This window comes from Pogona vitticeps, chromosome 4 (assembly GCF_051106095.1).
Source record: "Pogona vitticeps strain Pit_001003342236 chromosome 4, PviZW2.1, whole genome shotgun sequence".
NCBI classification, from domain to species: Eukaryota; Metazoa; Chordata; class Lepidosauria; order Squamata; family Agamidae; genus Pogona; species Pogona vitticeps.
Genome location: NC_135786.1, coordinates 133,698,598 through 133,716,884, shown reverse-complemented (window position 1 = coordinate 133,716,884; position 18,287 = coordinate 133,698,598). Strand labels below are relative to the sequence as shown.

Here is an 18,287-nt window from a genome sequence, read left to right as displayed (position 1 = left end):
ATAGAAGATTTTTTCCCCTTTTCCACTTGTATTTGAAAATAATTCAAAAAATTTGAAGCCAGTTCAGTGATTAGGCTTTCATATTGTGAACTCAATAAGAAGTCATTAAAGCAATTATTTCAGTTGTTATTTGCTTATGTATAAATCTCATGTAAAAATCTCAGTTCCACCCCAGATTGGGTCCCCAAAGCAGTTTGCAACAAAATAAACAATAAAATAATGAATAAAACAGGACAACAAATACAGCTGCAGTATACAAAAATGCCAACAGCAGCTATCATTACATGTCGACTATCTAAAAAAAGAGAACTTATATACAACCATCTTCATTTGCATCCTGAATGTATTCAACAAGGTGGATAACACAACCTTTCTAGCAGCCAAATTTTAAAGTCCGAGCACTGCAACAGGAAAGCTCTATTATAATTATTTATATATTTTTTAAAAAATATTTCATTCAGTTTCTTGTACAAGGGATACATAAGGGGAAAGGGAGTTCAAATAGGAGCAAACCTGTTTTACAGATCCTGCAAATTAATAACAATGGGAACTTCCCATTGTTTCTCAGTTTATTAATTATTCCTTCTATAGTAAATACTTCAAAGTCAATATTTGCTACACCAAAATTAGTCCACACTGAGGATTATAGGAGTCTTCTCATTTATGTCCATGTTTCTAAGGTTCAGAACCATATACCATTAGCTCATTTCCCCCCTTATTTAACAAAAATTCCAGTAGGTAATTATGTACCACTTCTAACCATCAGTGCCTTCTATCCGTAGCCTTTTTGAACTGTTGTACCTGCACATCCTTTGTTTTTGAAGGCAGATTTCAATGTATTTTTACTCAACAATATTTAATGAAAGTTTTAGATTAAGATAAATAGTGTTCTCTTTGTGACCTAAAGAAATCATATTTTCAATATTTCAACAAGAAGCACAAAACAAAAACAAAAGCAAAAAAAAGACATGGCACTATAAAGACTAACTGCTATATTTTAATGTATGTTTTTATGGAACATGGTCCACTTCTTCAGACATATGAGTAGAATAAAGAGACTAATATATGAGATAATTTTTTTCAATATATTATCAGCATTGTTATATATGCCATCTATGTTGTGATTACAGAATAAACTAGATCAACCCAATACATTCCAAATAATTCCCAGAAACGATATACCTACATGAAGATATTATTTGTGTGAAACATATTATTCTGAGAAGTTCATGGCAACCATAAGTCAAATCTATTATAGTGGATTTATCCTTTAATACTAGATGTTCACATCCTAATTCTGACAATACTAATTCATTTCCTACAATAGGAAATACAAAATTTTCATGACCTTCGTACGACCTGGATTCTTAGCCTTGCAATAATCACATTAAAAAGAAAGCACATTAGATGGAGTGACAGAAGCTCTGTTTCATGATTTGTGCACTGCAATTCCAATGCTTAACATTCCTGAAAGATTGCTTTTACTATGGCCTCAAACTGTTTGGGTAACAAAATGAATAAAAGTGATCTTCTTTGATGCTGAAGCAGTTTTGCTCCTTACATCCAACTACCATTAGGCTTTATTGAAAAAGAATGATAGCTCATAAAATATAATTAGAAAAACTATTTTAAAGTCTAGGAGGGAATGAAGTATAAAGGGTCCAGTGGTCTGATTCCAGAATTGTAAGCAACACACTTCACCATTGTGTTACTGTTGATAGTCAATGGTGTGAATTCTAACACCCAGGAGTTACTGGTATCAGGCAATTTGGTATCGCAAATATAAAAGTTTGTATCCAAAGTGCAATTTACATGAGTGAAAACTACTTCCACTTGTCAATGCTAGGGATTACTCCTTTCTAATGATTTCCTCCGTCTTGTTTCAGAGTTTCTCATCACATACACATTACATTGGAGGGCTCCCTGAGGCTCAGCAATGGCTTTCTGAGAAATCCAAAGGAATTCAGAGGGACAGGCTGGGAAAACCTTGAGGCAGGAGTTTTTTTTTAAATCATAACATGCTATCCATGTTTGTAGCAGATGTCCATTCGTGTAACGGGATGGATCTTCTTTCCCACTGTCTCCCTTGTAGTCTTTGGTACTGTTCAAAAGCCTGCTCTCCAGGAATTTGTAGCTTCCCAATGCACTTTTTGAGGGCACATGGCCAGCTATAGGAGGAGAAGATTGCCCTTGTCCGCACCCACCAAACCAACAGTGGGATCTCATTTCCCAGGTACAGAATTCTGGAAGCTGAGCTTGCTTTTTGAACTATCCTGTGTACATGGTTAATGAAGAAATCCCCTGTGGACTAAGCAGCAACACAATTGGATGTGGGAACAATCTTTCTAAAGCAGATATGTGCTATCTTGAGAAAACAAGAGATATCATTGAGATATCAGTCATGATATCAGTCATACATAGCACCCTTTGTTTTTTGTAAGTCTTTTGTCTACACTTTCCAAATAAGCTTTTAAACATTTTGCTGTGCTTCATGTCTTATTTTCTTTTCACTGTTCTTAAATTTGAAATTCTTGTTTATGGCTGTGGAACACATTTACCAATGGAAGTGAATCTAATTTGTTAATTAATGGATAAATAGAGACTCTGCTGCCATTTCATGCACTAAAATAATTATGGATAATTCTTATTTTCAGCCTTTATTTGAAGCAAAAAATATGATGGTCTTCAAAATTGACAATAAATTGCAAATTAATTCATAAAACAAATCATGGAAGATGAAACATTTTGCAAGGATTAATTAGGTTATAATTATGACTAGAAATGGAGATACATTGTGCCAAGAAATGCATCAACCTCTGCACCTCGTCCTAATATAGTGGTATTAAAATTCTTACCTGAAGAATTAATGATTTTTTCTTTTAACCACTTAATTGCCATTAAGGCATCTTCATCATCACAAATAACAAAAAGATTGGAAGGCACTATTCCTGTGTATTTTTGCTTATAGTCTTTTGGGACCTCTCTGTTAGTGAACAGCTTTTTGATATCTAAACCAGTAGGACATGGGATCTGTAGGAATAGACAGTACAAAGATAGGTATAATGTGGTAGCCTACAAATTCAATTAAATCAATTTTCTCACTGACATTACTATTTCTATTGAATAAATATTTTCCATATCTAGCAGCTCACATTATTTGTTAAAAAGCAGCAGGTAAAAACTAACAACGAAGATGGTAATGATGAAAGTAGGCCCTTCACAAAAGAAAGAGTAAGAGATATTAAAGACCTAAGTAAACGATAATGCTTACAAGATGGGTACCTGACAAATGAAGTTGAGGAGAAAGCTCTAAAGTTTGGCTGCCACTATAGATGCCATCACTGTGGCCAGCTACCTCAGCTCCAAAGGTAGAGACGTATAGAGAAAGGTGATCATGGAAGATCTTAATGTATGGTACGGATCACATTGGAACAAGGAGTAGGCAGTACTTAAAGACATTCCACTCTTAGATCATGTTTAATAGTCAAAAGAGTAATTTGAACTAAGACTGGGAAGGAAAATTGTTACCTGGTGCAATTTTTTTTTTTTTTTTTTACAATTCAGTATATTTTAGGCCCTAGTAGGTAGCAACAGGCAGCAACTGTATTTTCTACCAACTGAAGGTTAAGGACAAGGATAAATGCATCCCTTAGAGTAATGGTTTCCAATCTTTTTCACTTGAGTACCCCTTGGCACCCCATTTCCATAAGCTATACCCTTAAAATTAACAAAATGTTTATATTTAATATGGCTACAGTTGTTTCAAATGTTGTAACTGTAAATAAATATTCCAAGACTGGGATTAAAAAGCAATGAAATAATAAAATTAACAGACAGTACATATACATTTACATTCAACTGTGCCAGTTTTCAACTATTGATCCATATCTGAAAATATACAAATTGAAAAATTAATTTAAAACTGAAAAAAATTACAAAGAGAAGATACATAGAGAAGACTCAGAAGAACTCACTCATTGAACATTGCTCACAGGACCAACTAAGGTATCTGCTTATATATACACTAGAGATGGGGGTATTCATATTTGTATACGAATATCGCCGCACAACTGGAGTTAACAAGAGTCCAACCCCTGGGGCTTGACCGTCCACTCACATGTCCACTGGTGGTGGCAGCCCCACTCATCCTTCCAATCGCTCCCGAGTGCCGTTCTCTTCCTGGTCGGCTAGCCACTCCTGGCAGAGGGAGGGAGGGAGTGTCCCTGAAAGTCTGCCAAGGAAGAGAGGGGCCACAGCCGGACGTGTGAGTGGATGGTCCAGCCCCAGGAGCAGGACCCTTGTTAACTCTACCTGTGTGGGGATATTCGTATTCATATATATGAATACCGCCATCTCTAATATACACCAGCCCAGCATGGCAGCACTTGAATGTTTGCGAAATGGAAGAGAGTGAAAGTTGAGCCTGTGAGTGGTGCGCCGCTGATCATGTACACTGTAGTGGTGTGTTCAGAACACTTTCTTTAGGGAGAGCCTCTCCACAATTTGTCAAATAACAAAGGAAGGGAATAGGGCTTTTCTTGAGGTTTGAAGAGTGAAGAAAACCCACTCTGCTAATCATCATAACATCCAACTAATTTCATAACTTTTGATTTGCATCTTGTCTTACACTATTGATAGAGATGCCTTTTTCTGCCATTATTCAATTTTTCTGCATAACCCTAAATGTCCTGGTTTGTACCCTTGGGGGTGCATGCATCCCAGGTTGGAAACTGCTATATTAAAGCAGTGGTCCCTAACCTTTTTAACACCACGGACTAGTTGGGGAAGGTGGGGCACCCCTGTGCTTGCGAAGGAGTGCGGGTGCTCATGTGGGTGTGCGCACATTCGCGTGCATGTGCAAAGGGCACTCAGGGGCATGCACGAATGGGAGGAGCGCTTACGCACTTGTGCACAGGCGCAAAGGGGCTGTGCAGGGGGAGAGTGCGTGGGTGGGTGGGTTGGTAGGGTGGGAGATCTGTCTCTACGGCCTGGTCTAGCCCAGGCCAGGGACCGGCACCGGGCCACAGACCAGGGGTTGGGGACCCTTGTCTTAGAGGTTGTATAGTTCCATCCAAAGATTGAAAACCAAAGGGCTGATCAAAATTACCACTTACTAAGAGACCTTCCACCTTATCTGAATTAAGTTTTATCTGTTATTTATTTATTTATTTATTTATTGGATTTCTATCCCGCCCATCTAGATGAAAGGTCTACTCTGGGTGGTTTACAAATTTAAAAACAATAAAACAAAACATATATTATAGATCCAAGGTGGCGAAAGCATAAGAAATTAAGATACAGCAGGAGGAAAAGCCTGCCCAAATAGCCAGGTTTCAAGTTTGTTCCTGAAAAAACCCAGAGAGGGCGCCAGGCAGATCTCCACTGGCCAGTTGTTCCAAAGGCGAAGGGCCACTGCCGAGAAGGCCCTATTCCTCATTCCTTCCAGACCTCCCTCAGCATTGGGCCCTTCAGCCACCCAGCCTGGCTGGAACAAGTGACTCTGGCAGAATTGGGTGGGAGAAGGTGCTCTGCCAGATATTGAGGTCCTAAACCATTTAGGCTTTTGTATGTAATTGTAAGAACACAATGAAATATCCTCTAGTTGTGACTTACTACACTAAAGTAAGTCACAACTAGAGTAAGCCCATTTGAATCAATAGAACTTGCAGAGGAATTGACTCACTGAAAGCCCTGCTGAATCAATGGATCTACTGTAGTGTAACTTACTAAGTTAAGCAACAGGTTTTCAGCCAGTGAACTCAATACCTTTACAATGTTTGTTCTTAGGACTACAACCTCAGCATTTAATATTCATCTCCTTTTTAAGTAAAATTATTTATTAATTACATTTGGTGCATTAAAGGATAGCAAATGTTACGCTGTGGCAAAGAATTCACTCAAACTTACTTTTCCTTTGTGTTCTTTAATAGTCCAAAAGTTAAGTACACTAATGGTTTTACACTAGTCTTCGTTTATTCACTTTCCAGACTCACCTGGTATTGTTGACCAGTGCAGAGAATGAGATGGTCATACAGCACTTTTCTCCTCTTAGAAACTATGACATGCTTTGCAGATCTGTCTATGCCAGTCACTTTTCCAACGACAACATTGATCCATGAAGCAAGTGACATCAATGCATGTTCATCCTCATTAAAACAGTGGCTGTGGAGAAAGGGGCAAGTGCCATTTCAGAGTGAAAACAATATTCATTCATTCATTCATTCATTCATTCATTCATTCATTCATTCATTCATTCATTCATTCATTCATTCATTTATACCCCACCTTTCTCCTTGAAAAGAACACAAGGTGGCTTACATCATTAGAAGGCAATATTTAAATCTGAAAATAATGAATATACAAAGGTGGTTTACATTATTAAAAGGCAATATTAAAAACAATAACACAAGAATTAAAAAGGAAAAAAACAGATGCCACTCTGAGAAATGGAAAATACAAAACCCAGTCAAAGCAGTAATGCAAAAGAAAAATCGCATTCAGGTAGCCAATTGCTGAGGGAAGGCTTGCCTCAAGAGAAAGATAGCTTGGACCAAGGCCACTTAGGGCCTTATAGGTTAAAACCAGCACTTTGAATTGTGCTCGGAAACTCAGCAGCAGCCAGTGGAGCTGATGTAAAGGGTGTGTGTGTATATTTGGCTGCTGCATTTTGGACCTGCTGAAGTTTCCTGACACTTTCCATTGGCAGCCCCACATAGAGTGTGTTACAGCAGTCCAGTTGGGAAGTAACTAGGATGTGTATCATAGTGACCAGATCAGATCTCTCAAGAAACAGACACAGCTGGCACATCAGTTTTTGTTGTGCAAATGTGCTCCTGGCTGCCATTGAAACCTGGGCATCCAGGCTCAGAGATGAATCTGGGAGCATCCCTAAACTGCACACCTGTGTCTTCAGGGGGAGTGTAACCACATCCAGTACAGGCTGCATCCCTATTCCTTGACCTTCCTTCCAGCTGACCAGAAGCACCTCTGTTTTGTCTGCATTTAGTTTCAGTTTATCAACCCTCATCCAGTCCATTACTGATACCAAACACTAACTTAGAGCCAAAACAGCTTCCTTGGATTTCAGTGGAAAACTGAGGTAAAGTTGGGTGTTATTGGCATACTGGTGACACCAAAACTCCAAACTATCTCTCGCAGTAGTTTCATGTAGATGTTAAATAACATAGGAGACAAAACAGAGTCCTGACAGACCCCACAGGCTAGGGTGTCAAACAGCAATCTCCCAGCACAACCTTCTGAGTTCTCTCCTCCGGGAAGGATTGGAGCCACAGGAAAACAGTGCCTCCAAGTTCCATTTCAGAGAGACATGTCAGGAGGATACTATGATTGATAGTATCGAAAGACACTGAGAGGTCCAACAAAACCATCAGGGACATAGACCCCTATCCAGTTCCCAGCATAGGTCATCCACCACAGCAACCAAAGCAGTCTCTCAGTAGGTCTGGATCTAGATAATTTGTTTCATCCAGGAACCTCTGGATCTGAGAGACCGCAAGCTGCTCTAGCACCTTCCTGAAGAATGGAATATTGGATACTGGTTGGTAACTACCCAAAGAGGGCTTTTTAAACAATGGTCTTGCTATTGCCTCCTTTAAGCATGATGGGACCCTACCTTGTTGCAAGGAGGCATTCACCACTTCTACCCAATCAACCAGACTCTTTTTCACAGCTTTTATGAGCCAGGAAGGGCAAGGATCCAGCAAACATGTTGTAGCCCTCACCTCCTCAAGGGTCCTGATGACATCCCCAGGCTGCAGAAACTGAAACTCATCCATCAACACAGGGCAAACAGGGGCCATAGATACATTCATGGGACCTGAATCAACTATAGCATCCAAGTCAGAGTGGATCTGAGCAAATTTGCCTGAAAAGTGTTGTGCAAATTCTTCACAAAGATCTGCATTATATTCCTGGAGGCCAACATTTATTTTTATTTTATTTTTATTTTATTTATTTATTGTATTTATACCCCGCCTATCTAGTCATTTCAACCACTCTAGGCGGCTACATGTAACAGGCCCTTGGCTATTTGAAAAAGCTTCACTGGGTGATCCACCCTGCAATGGTGGCAGGAAAGAATGACACATTTAATCACAACCAACTCCTTGGTAAACCAGGTAGCCAGTTTGGCTCTACTTTGTGGGAGGAGACATTTGGGAGTAATCATGTCACTGGCTTTTGCCATTTCTCCATTTCAGAGATGAACCAGGTAATCAACAGAATCACCTACCAAGGTGACAAGAAACTCCCCAAGGCCAACCAGGAAACCAATTAGATCCATCAACCTTCTTGGGTGGATTGCCTTAATCTGACCCCCATCCCTGCAAAGGCTCTGCATTCCAGTGAGTTCAAATTGCATCAGATAATGGTCTGTCCATGACAATGGAACTACAGAAAACTCCTCCACACCCAGGCCACCAACATCTATGCCGGTACAGAAGACCAGGTCTAAAGTGTGGCCTGCAGCATGATTGGCGGTAGATACCATTTGAAACAGACCCATGGTCATCATGGAGGTCATGAAATCTTGTGACACCCCTGATAGAGCTGCCTTGGCATGGATGTTGAAAACCATGACAAGCCAAGGTGACTCAAACACCACCCTTGATATCAGCTCAATTAGATGAACTGGCAGAAGTTCCATAATGCAGTGGTCCCCACCTTTTTGGGGCCACGGACCAGCTGGGGAGAGCAAGCTCCATGCGCGGGGGGTGGGGCGGGGGTCACCCCTGCTGTGAGTGCTACATGCCTGCTGCGAGCGTGACACATCCCTGCACGAGTGTGACATGTCCCCCCACGGGTGCAACACCCACCCACTGCATGCACGACATGCCCCCACTGTGGGTGCGACACACCACCTGTGAGTGCAACATGCCACCCATGGACGAGACATGCACCCCACATGAGCATTACATGCCCATCACACGTGCCTGTGGGGGGTGGAGATCCATATCCGTGGCCCAGTTCCGGCAAGCCCATGGACTGACACCAGGCCACAGACCGGGGGTTGACAATCTCTGCCATAATGGACCAAATTCTTGCTATTTTACTGCAAGTAGTATACTGAAATCCTGGAAGACAGGAGGGCCTGGCGTGTACTGGTCCATGGGGTCCAGAGAGTCAGACACGACTAAACAACTAAACAACAACAATACTGAAATCCAGGTTAAAAGATTATTAAGTATTACATCTGAAAAGAAACAGTGTTCCTTAAAAGGAAAAAACATTTAGTTTAAAGCAAAAAGTTTAAAGCAGATTTATCCCCAACAGCAAGGAAATTCAGACCACAGATCAACTTCCACACCTTCTCGCAAATCATGGGCCCAGTGATGGACCCTTTTTGTAAATTAGTTTCCATCCCATGTAAACACAAACGACCCAACTAACCACACACTCTCTATATACTAGTACTAATGGTATGGAATAGCTGACCTGAAACACGAAGTACTGTATAGTGTCAACATATACAAACAGCAGATGAGCAACACAGTCATTGTCATCATGATATAATATTTATTAGTCTAGTTGCTTTTTAGGGAGAGAAGTACAGTGGTGCCTCGCTTAAAAATGTTAATTGGTTCCCAAAAAACCATGCTATGAGAAAACATCTCTAAGCAAAACACCATTTCCCATAGGTATGCATTGATAACCGGATAATCCGTTCCAATGGGAACGGATTACCGTCCTTAAGCGAAAATTGCCATAGGAAACATCGCTAAGAGAAACACGGTTCCCCCATTGGAATGCATTGAATAGGTTTCAATGCATTTCAATGGTTTTGACAGGTCCATTTTCGCTATTTTTAGTGTCTTAAAATGTTCAAAAACTGTTTTAAATGCTTGGGATTGTTAGTGCACCTTGTAAAACCTTTGCAAACTTAATTTGGCTTTGTTCTGAGTCTTCGTTAATTTTTGGTGAATTCCCTCCCCCCATTGGAATGCACTGAACTGTAGATTTGACAGCTTCTCAATGAATGTGAATGATTCATTTATCAAAGGGGAATAAATGAAATTTCTTATTTTGTTTATGTTCGTTCTTTCATGTATCTCTTTAGTGTCCTTTGATCCCCTGATAGTCAAACTACCTGAGAAATTTTTAATTCAATAGCATTGCAGGGGCTGTCAGGAGTCAGTCAGAATGTCTTGGGGGTGGGTGGGAATTTTAAATCTGTAAGAGAGCCTGGAACCTAGTGAGGAGGGCTCTTAGCTTGAGTTGGTTCTTGTGAGATTACTGAGAGCTGAGCTCCTGATGTCTTCCCTCTTGGATTGCTGTGTGCCTCCCTGTCTGCTTCCTATGCCTCCTTCTGAGATCCTTTCCTGTTCTTGTATTTTCTCTCTCTCTCTTTCTTTTGCCTGATGATGATCATGGTGACAACAATGATGATATGATGTGGTAATACATAAAGCAGTGCCTGCACAGGTCCTATGACAATTTTTCTTTCTTACATCCTGTTGCCTGCTTTTGTAGTAGATTGATCTTTTATTGTCTTACCTCTGCTTCCTTAGAGTAGTTTTTAATGGTTCCTTAGGTTTTTAGAATGCTAAAAAACATGGAGAAACACATATGGGAAAACCAAAGAGAACCTCCCTTTCATTTAAAACAAAAGAATGGGTACACAAAAAATACAAAATACCCCTCCCTGCAAGAACCCAGAATGAAAAATATATGAAAATCTTTGCTGTGTGTATGCCTATAGGCAATAAAGGTCACAAATTAAAACAAACTATGAAAGATCCTCATCTCATTGAGACACTCTGATTCAAAATCCTATTATAATTAAGACAATTAGGGCCAATCATATTTTTAGATCAAAAGCAAAGTGGTAAACAATATTTCTTCACTTAACTTAAAATAAGATAAAAAAACACTGCAGAGGTTGTGTCACTAATTTTTCAGCAGCAGATTGAGTTGTTGAATTTTTGTTAGCTTTTGGGGGGGGGGAGTTAGGGTACTAGGCCAAATGAAAAACTGGCCCTAGGTCCAACTGAAATCACTTATCCTTGCTTCAGGGTCTTGCTTTAGCATAGTTGCATGTGAGTTCAATACCTGAAAAGAACATCCTATCACTTCCTCTTTTGAAAAGTAAAGTGAATATTTTGCATGTATGGAGAGGTGTAGGTGGGTCAGGGGAGCACCAAAGTTGCCTACCCCTTCCACAGAGGAAACTAAGTGGAATAGTGAATATTTGTGACAGCCATTCCAGACCACCTCTGCAATCTTTAAGGAAGTGTCTACAAAGACAGTACTATTATTAAATAAAATTGTATTGTACAAAAATCTCTTTCTTCTTACACTGTTGCAGAGGATATAACTCAGTATATGAATGCATGTGTAGTATGATGGCCCCTGGTCAATTTTATCTGGAATTATATCAAATGTTCCTTCACAAAATGTCATCTTTGACCCACTGCCAAGGGCATTTAATAAAGAATAAAGACAGGTATTTTCTAGAAACTTGTCAAGTTTTATGCTGGCAGCAGATTGAAGATATCTCACTACTGGAAACATAAGAAACCTTTGTATTGATGCAACAATAAAATGTGAGAGAAAGAGAAAGAATTAATCATTTGGTTTGGTTTGGTTCAGTTTTGTTTAATCTAGAACAGAAAGCCCCCAAACTGGAAAAATTCTTCTTATAAATAATGGAAGTTCAGGAAGAATAGTTTTCAAACAATTGACACTGAAGTCAGATACAGACATTATAGATGCCCCTGACAGGCAAATTCCAAACAAATGAAGGCATCTAAGTATCACAGCATAAGATTCTCTCACTTTTAGGATGTAAACACGGGATCCCCTTTTGTCTGATTTCTCCAATACAGAGAAACTGCCACAGCAGTCTCTCTCCAAAGTTAGTACGTATGTTATCAGCTCTAATTATGATCCATCTCTAACATCTATTTCTGACCTAAACAGGCTTGCAGAAGAGGGGTGCTTGCACCTAACAACTTAAAGCAAAAAAGAGAACTGCTGTTACTTATGTCTTGCTTTATCATTTATTTGATTGCTTCTTTAACAGATATCTTCTGTCTGACAAAAAGTATTAAATGCAGCTGATTCCCTAAACAATGACAAAGAATGTTTAGGCACCTTTCAGCCCAGGCCTTAGATGCTGGTGCTGCATCATTGTTGACAGTGTTTCCAACTGCTGTTTTTTGATGGCTCTAGGTGGTCAAAGAGAAGAATAGGTGCTTCTCTGTAGGAGAGCTACCTAGTAATCTGACCTGTAATCTGACCTCCCAGATGTTTCGGATGAGAGTTCTCATAAACCCTTACTGCTGTTCATAATGGAACAGGGTTCTGGGATTCTGGAGGACCAGATGTTCCCTATCCCTGCTATTGATAATAACATTTAGTAAGAACATTTAGACTAGCAACAGATCTTAGCCTGTTGAAAACTGCTGTCTTCTAGCCATGACTTGGTAGGAAGTAACAGCAATATATCATATGTTTCAGAGATATAAAGAGGGACACTTCTGTGTTCCTGTAATACCCTTAGTCTCACAGCACCAGATGTGTTCCTGAAGAATATTCTTTGCCTACTGTGGACGAGACTCTTTTACTCAGCAATTTTGTGCCCTGCATTATCTTGAAAGCAGGGAGCATTACTTCTGTTGGCTGTAAATTACCGCCCACAAGTGATACTATAATATGTTATCAATAGCTCAGAATTAACCCCACCAGCTGCTGCTTGTGAAATGGCAAATTATCCACTCTTTATTTTATTTACTTATCAAAATATCTCTACCCCATCCGATCTAACACAGTTTCACTATTTTGAAAAAAACACACACAATAAAAATCTTAAAACAATTTAACAATTAAAGCAAAATCAAAACTGAAGAACAGAAGACCAACTGTTGATAGGGTAATAAAGAATAACTTGCATGGGTGGTAATATGTTCATTAAAATGCCCATGTACCTGAGGCAAGGAATATGTACCTGATCTTGCCTCAGAGTGCTCTGGACTCATAGTAAAAATGCAGTTGAAAGTAAAATATAAATAGTGATTTGGTTGGATGAAATACCAGAAAAATGGACTAATAGGAAGTAGAGACTATATGCACACATGCATAAGAGTCAAAATATGACAACTATTCCAATTACCCCCCCTTCACAGATTGCTGCCTTGTCATGGCGAAGGGGTATGCGTAATTCAGAGAAGCTATGGGCTATGCCATGCAGGGACACCCAAGATGGACAGGTCATAGTGGAGAGTTCTGACTAAACACGATCCGTCTGGAGCAGGAACTGGCAAGCCACTCCAGTAACTTTGCCAAGAAAACTCCATGGATAGAAACAAAAGGCTAAAAGATATGACACTGGAAGATGAGCCCCTCAGGTCAGAAGGCGTCCAACATGCTACTAAGGAAGAGTGGAGGACAAGTACAAGTAGCTCCAGAGCTAATGAAGTGGTTGGGCCAAAGCTGAAAGGATGCCCAGTTGCGGAATGCCTGGAAGTGAAGTGAAAGTCCAATGCTGCAAAGAAAAATACTGCATAGGAACCTGGAATGTAAGATCTATGAAAATGGTAAGCTGGATGTGATCAAACAGGAGATGACAAGAATAAACATTGACATCCTGGGCGTCAGCGAACTAAAATGGATGGTAATGGGTGAATTCAATTCAGACAATTATCATATCTACTATTGTGGGCAACATCCCATAGAAGGAATGGAGTAGCCTCATAGTCAACAAAAGAGTGGGAAAAGCTGTAATGGGATACAACCTCAAAAATGATAGAATGATTTCAATACAAATCCAAAGCAGACCTTTCAACATCACAGTCATCCAAGTTTATGCACCAACCACCAATGCTGATAAGACTGAAACTGACCAATTTTATGAAGGCTTACTACATCTCCTAGAACTAACACCAAAGAAAAATGTTCTTCTCATTATAGGGGACTGGAATGCTAAAGTAGGGAGTCAAGAAATAAAAAGAACAACAAGTAAATTTGGCCTTGGAGTTAAAAATGAAGCAGGGCAAAGGCTAATAGAGTTTTGTCAAGAGAACAAGCTGGTCATCACAAACACTCTTTTCCAACAACACAAGAGGCGACTCTACACATGGACATCACCAGATGGGCAAAACCAAAATCAGATTGATTACATTCTCTGCAGCCAAAGATGGAGAAGCTCTATACAGTCAGCAAAAACAAGACCTGGAGCTGATTGTGGCTCCGATCATCAGCTTCTTATACCAAAGTTCAAGCTTAAACTGAAGAAAGTAGGAATAACCACTGGGCTACTCAGGTATAATCTAAACCAAATCCCTTATGAATACACAGTGGAAGTGAAGAACAGATTTAAGGAACCAAATTTGGTGGACAGAGTGCCTGAAGAACTATGAATGGAGGCTCGTAACATTGTATAGGAGGCAGCAACAGAAACCATCCCAAAGAAAAGATATAGAAGAAAATTATATAAATGGAAAAACCGGTATATATTCAGGAAAATGGGAGATATTACAGGAACATTTTGTGCAAAGATGGACATAATAAAGGACAAAAATGGTAGGGACCTAACAGAAGCAGAAGACATCAAGAAGAGGTGGCAAGAATACACAGAGGAATTATACCAGAAAGATCTGGATGCCCTAGACAACCCAGTGTGGTTGCTGACCTTGAGCCAGACATCCTGGAGTGTGAAGTCAGGTTTGCCTTAGAAATCATGGCTAATAACAAGGCCAGTGGAGGTGATGGCATTCCAGTTGAACTATTTAAAATCTTAAAAGATGACACTGTTTAGGTGCTACACTCAATATGCTAGCAAGTTAGGAAAACACAGCAGCGGCCAGAGGACTGGAAAAGAGCAGTCTACATCTCAATCCCATAGAAGGGCAGTGCCAAAGAATGCTCCAACTACCATACAATTGCACTCATTTCACACGCTAGCAAGGTTATGATCAAAATCCTACAAGGCAGGCTTCAGCAGTATGTGGATTGAGAACTCCCAGAAGTACAAGCTGGATTCCAAAGGAGCAGAGGAACTAGAGACCAAATTGCTAACATGCGCTGGATTATGGAGAAAGCCAGAATGTTCCAGAAAAAAACATCTACTTCTGCTTCATTGACTATGCAAAAGTCTTTGACTGTATGGACCACAGAAACCTATGGCAAGTTCTTAAAGAAATGGGAGTGCCTGACCACCTTATCTATCTCCTGAGGAACCTATACGTGGGACAGGAAGCAACAGTTAGAATTGGATATGGAACACCTGATTGGTTCAAAATTGGGAAAGGAGTACAACAAGGCTGTATATTGTCTCCCTGCTTATTTAACTTATATGCAGAATACATCATGCGGAAGGCAGGAATGTAGGAATCACAAGCCAGAATTAAGATTGCCTGAAGAAATATCAACAATATCAGATATGCAAATGATACCACTCTGATGGCAGAAAGTGAGGAGGAATTAAAGAACCTCTTAATGAGGGTGAAAGAGGAGAGTGCAAAAAATGGTCTGAAGCTCAACATAGAAAAAAACTAAGATCATGGCCACTGGTCCCATTACCTCCTGGCAAACAGAAGGGTAAGATATGAAGGCAGTGACAGATTTTACTTTCTTGGGCTCCATGATCACTGCAGATGTTGACAGCAGTCACGAAATTAAAAGACACCTGCTTCTTTTAATTTCACGAAGAGTTGGACACGACATAACGACTAAACAACAACAACAATTCCAATTACCTATCAGGGATGTTGGCAAGTCTTTGGGCCTGAGTCCAAGTCTCTGGTACAAAGTCCCAAGTCCCAAACCCCAAGTCTGAGTCCCTATTAAAAATGAACTTTTTTCCAGAGAAAAATGGAAGGGTTGTGTTGATTCCAAGTCACAAGTCAAGTCTGAGTCATTGGGGGGGGGGAACCTGAGTCACGTTGTTGATGTGACTTAAATCTTACTTAACAGTGAGTCCCGCAGCTCATGTCCCCATCTTTGTCACCTGTTACACAGTGGCATCGCACATCCTGTACTTCAAGGGATCAGTTATATTCTAGTTTTTCTGACAGTACTGAAAATGCTTAAAAACAAACCTGTTTATTAAAAAACGTCTATGTAGATTGTTTGACACAGCTTTTCCTGGAAGTCCATGCGTTGAAATCAAGGTAAGGTTGTTGAATTTCAGGTGGGGACTAGAGGAGGAAAAATAAAAATATTTTAATATCTTAAGCAAAGTCAGAATACATTCTTGGGTGAATATGATGGCTTTCTCCTGCCTTCTTTTTCTTTTTTAGATTCTTCTTATTACCATTCCTCCAACTATATAGTAACAAATAAAGTAAGTTTGTTCTCTATAAAAAATATTTGTTTAGATGTGCCCAATATCTACACACAAACAAAATTCAATGGTTAAGGTATAGGATAAGCCACATGTACAAACACACTTCGATGCATTTCAACTTAGGCAATTAACAACATTGGGAGATTGACAAATATAATACTTCTCTATCTTGGGTACTGATGCAAATGGTGTGTTTTTAAGCTTCTCTCACCTATGCTTTTCCATTCCTGCACTCCATTCAGAGGTCATGGAATTGGATACAGAATCCCTTTATCAAAGGCTTAAAAAAACTAGAGACACAAATTCCTCTTCTTATACCCTTGCCATACCATCCTGAAATTTGATGATAAAGAGTCCCTTTCTGTAATTGTGTTCAAAACAGGTTTGTTTCTGTTGAAGTACCTCTATTTAAAGAGTGTCTCTCTCTCACCAATTCTCAGCAGGCAAAATGAAATACAATATACAAAATTGGTTAAGAATCTATCAGCTGATCCAGTTTATTTCATCTCCTACAATATTCAGGCTACTCAATTTTTGTGTCCCTTGGGACGTATTTTAACACTACCAGTATCGTGCTGAATACTGTACAAGGTTTCATGGATATATTCAGTTGTACTATATGTAATGTTTTCCCCATTCACTGCTTTGAAAATTGTTTGGGAATAAGATATAGAAAAAGAAATTAATGAAGCCAGTTGGCAGAGAAATTGGTTTACAATACCTTCTTCTGTGTCTGCAACTATCAGAGGGAATTAATTGAAACATACTCATAGGAGGTTTTATACATCCATTACATTGGTATATAATCTTTATAGGTGTGTATGTATTTCTGTATGTTTGTATGTTATTCATATGCTACCTTTCTCCTCAAAGGGGACCCATGGTGGTTCACAACAATTAAAACAATACAATAAACACAGATTTACAATGTTGCATAAAAACCATAATTAAATAATCAAGCCACAATTAAAAACAAAATGTAAAACATTTTTAAAACATGTAGTCTCTCTAAATTCAATAAACACACCACATTCCTGAGCTCCCCACGTATTGCTTAAAAGCCTGTTTGAAAAGGAAGGTCTTTGCTTGAAAATGGAAAGACAAGAGGGTGGGGGTCATCTTAACATCCCGGGGCAGCATTTGGTATTATGTGTAATTGAATATGTAATTTTTTTCTTTTTATGAGTCACAATTAAAGTCATTTCTGTTCAAAAAACTGTAAAAAGATGACTTCAGATAACAGTTTTCATACTGTACAGGATCAATTTCTCTCAAGATCAAGATCTCCCAAGTTGATATTGACCATAGATGTCAACTCTCTCTGAGAATTATGTGAGCCTATGCCATGCCAAATTGGAGTATTAGCCTGCTTTGAGGGGCACATGTCACATTCAGTAGTGATGAACCATTAAGTTTTCTCTCAAAGTAGGAAACAATGCAGAGCACTTCAGAAGACAATGGCCTGTGCAACAGATGATCCCATTGCTCTTCCTTCCTTCCTTCAGTTTCTTTGGTGCTTCAGAAGCATTGCATGTTCTTCTTCCCAAAGACATCTTAGTGTCTTTTGTTTGTAATGCTGAAGCAGTACTAAAATCAATGTCAAGATGTCTGATACCGAAGCTTCCAAAAAGTTTACTAAGGATGTATCTTGTGAAGATTGTTTGAGAGTAGAACCAGAGTTTAACATGGACATCATAGTATTTCCATATCACTATAAACAAACAGAGGCAGAAAATGTGTGCAGTGGCTTGTTTTGTCAAGTGAGGTCAATGGTCTGAGGAGATTTCTACAGACTTGATGTTTTAGCTTCAATTCTCTATTTCATAGACTGATTTCAGCAAAATTTCAAGAGATGGAACACTCCACCATTTTCTGAGGCAGAATACGACCATCTTGTGTCTGATTTACAGGGCCATTTCCCTTTCCCTTCCCCACCAAAGATGACAAACGCCTTGAAGTGGGCTACAGAGGCTTAAAAATGGGG

The 18,287-nt window shown here is 39.5% G+C and overlaps 1 protein-coding gene across 6 annotated transcripts in view; it reads right to left on the bottom strand.

Annotated features, from left to right (window-relative positions):
* The window catches only part of CFAP61 (cilia and flagella associated protein 61), a 164,873-nt gene that overhangs the window by 47,971 nt on the left and 98,615 nt on the right, over positions 1 to 18,287 (bottom strand). For all 6 annotated transcript variants that reach the window (XR_013544719.1, XR_013544720.1, XM_078392555.1 and 3 more), the window contains exons 19-21: positions 16,056 to 16,154; positions 5,994 to 6,162; positions 2,856 to 3,030 (exon numbers count right to left, since the gene is read on the bottom strand). Coding sequence is in view for 4 of the 6 variants with exons in the window: in XM_078392555.1 (XP_078248681.1) it covers positions 2,856 to 3,030; positions 5,994 to 6,162; positions 16,056 to 16,154 (443 nt within the window). In the remaining 2 variants the exon portion in view is untranslated. The remainder of the gene's footprint in view (positions 1 to 2,855; positions 3,031 to 5,993; positions 6,163 to 16,055; positions 16,155 to 18,287) is intronic.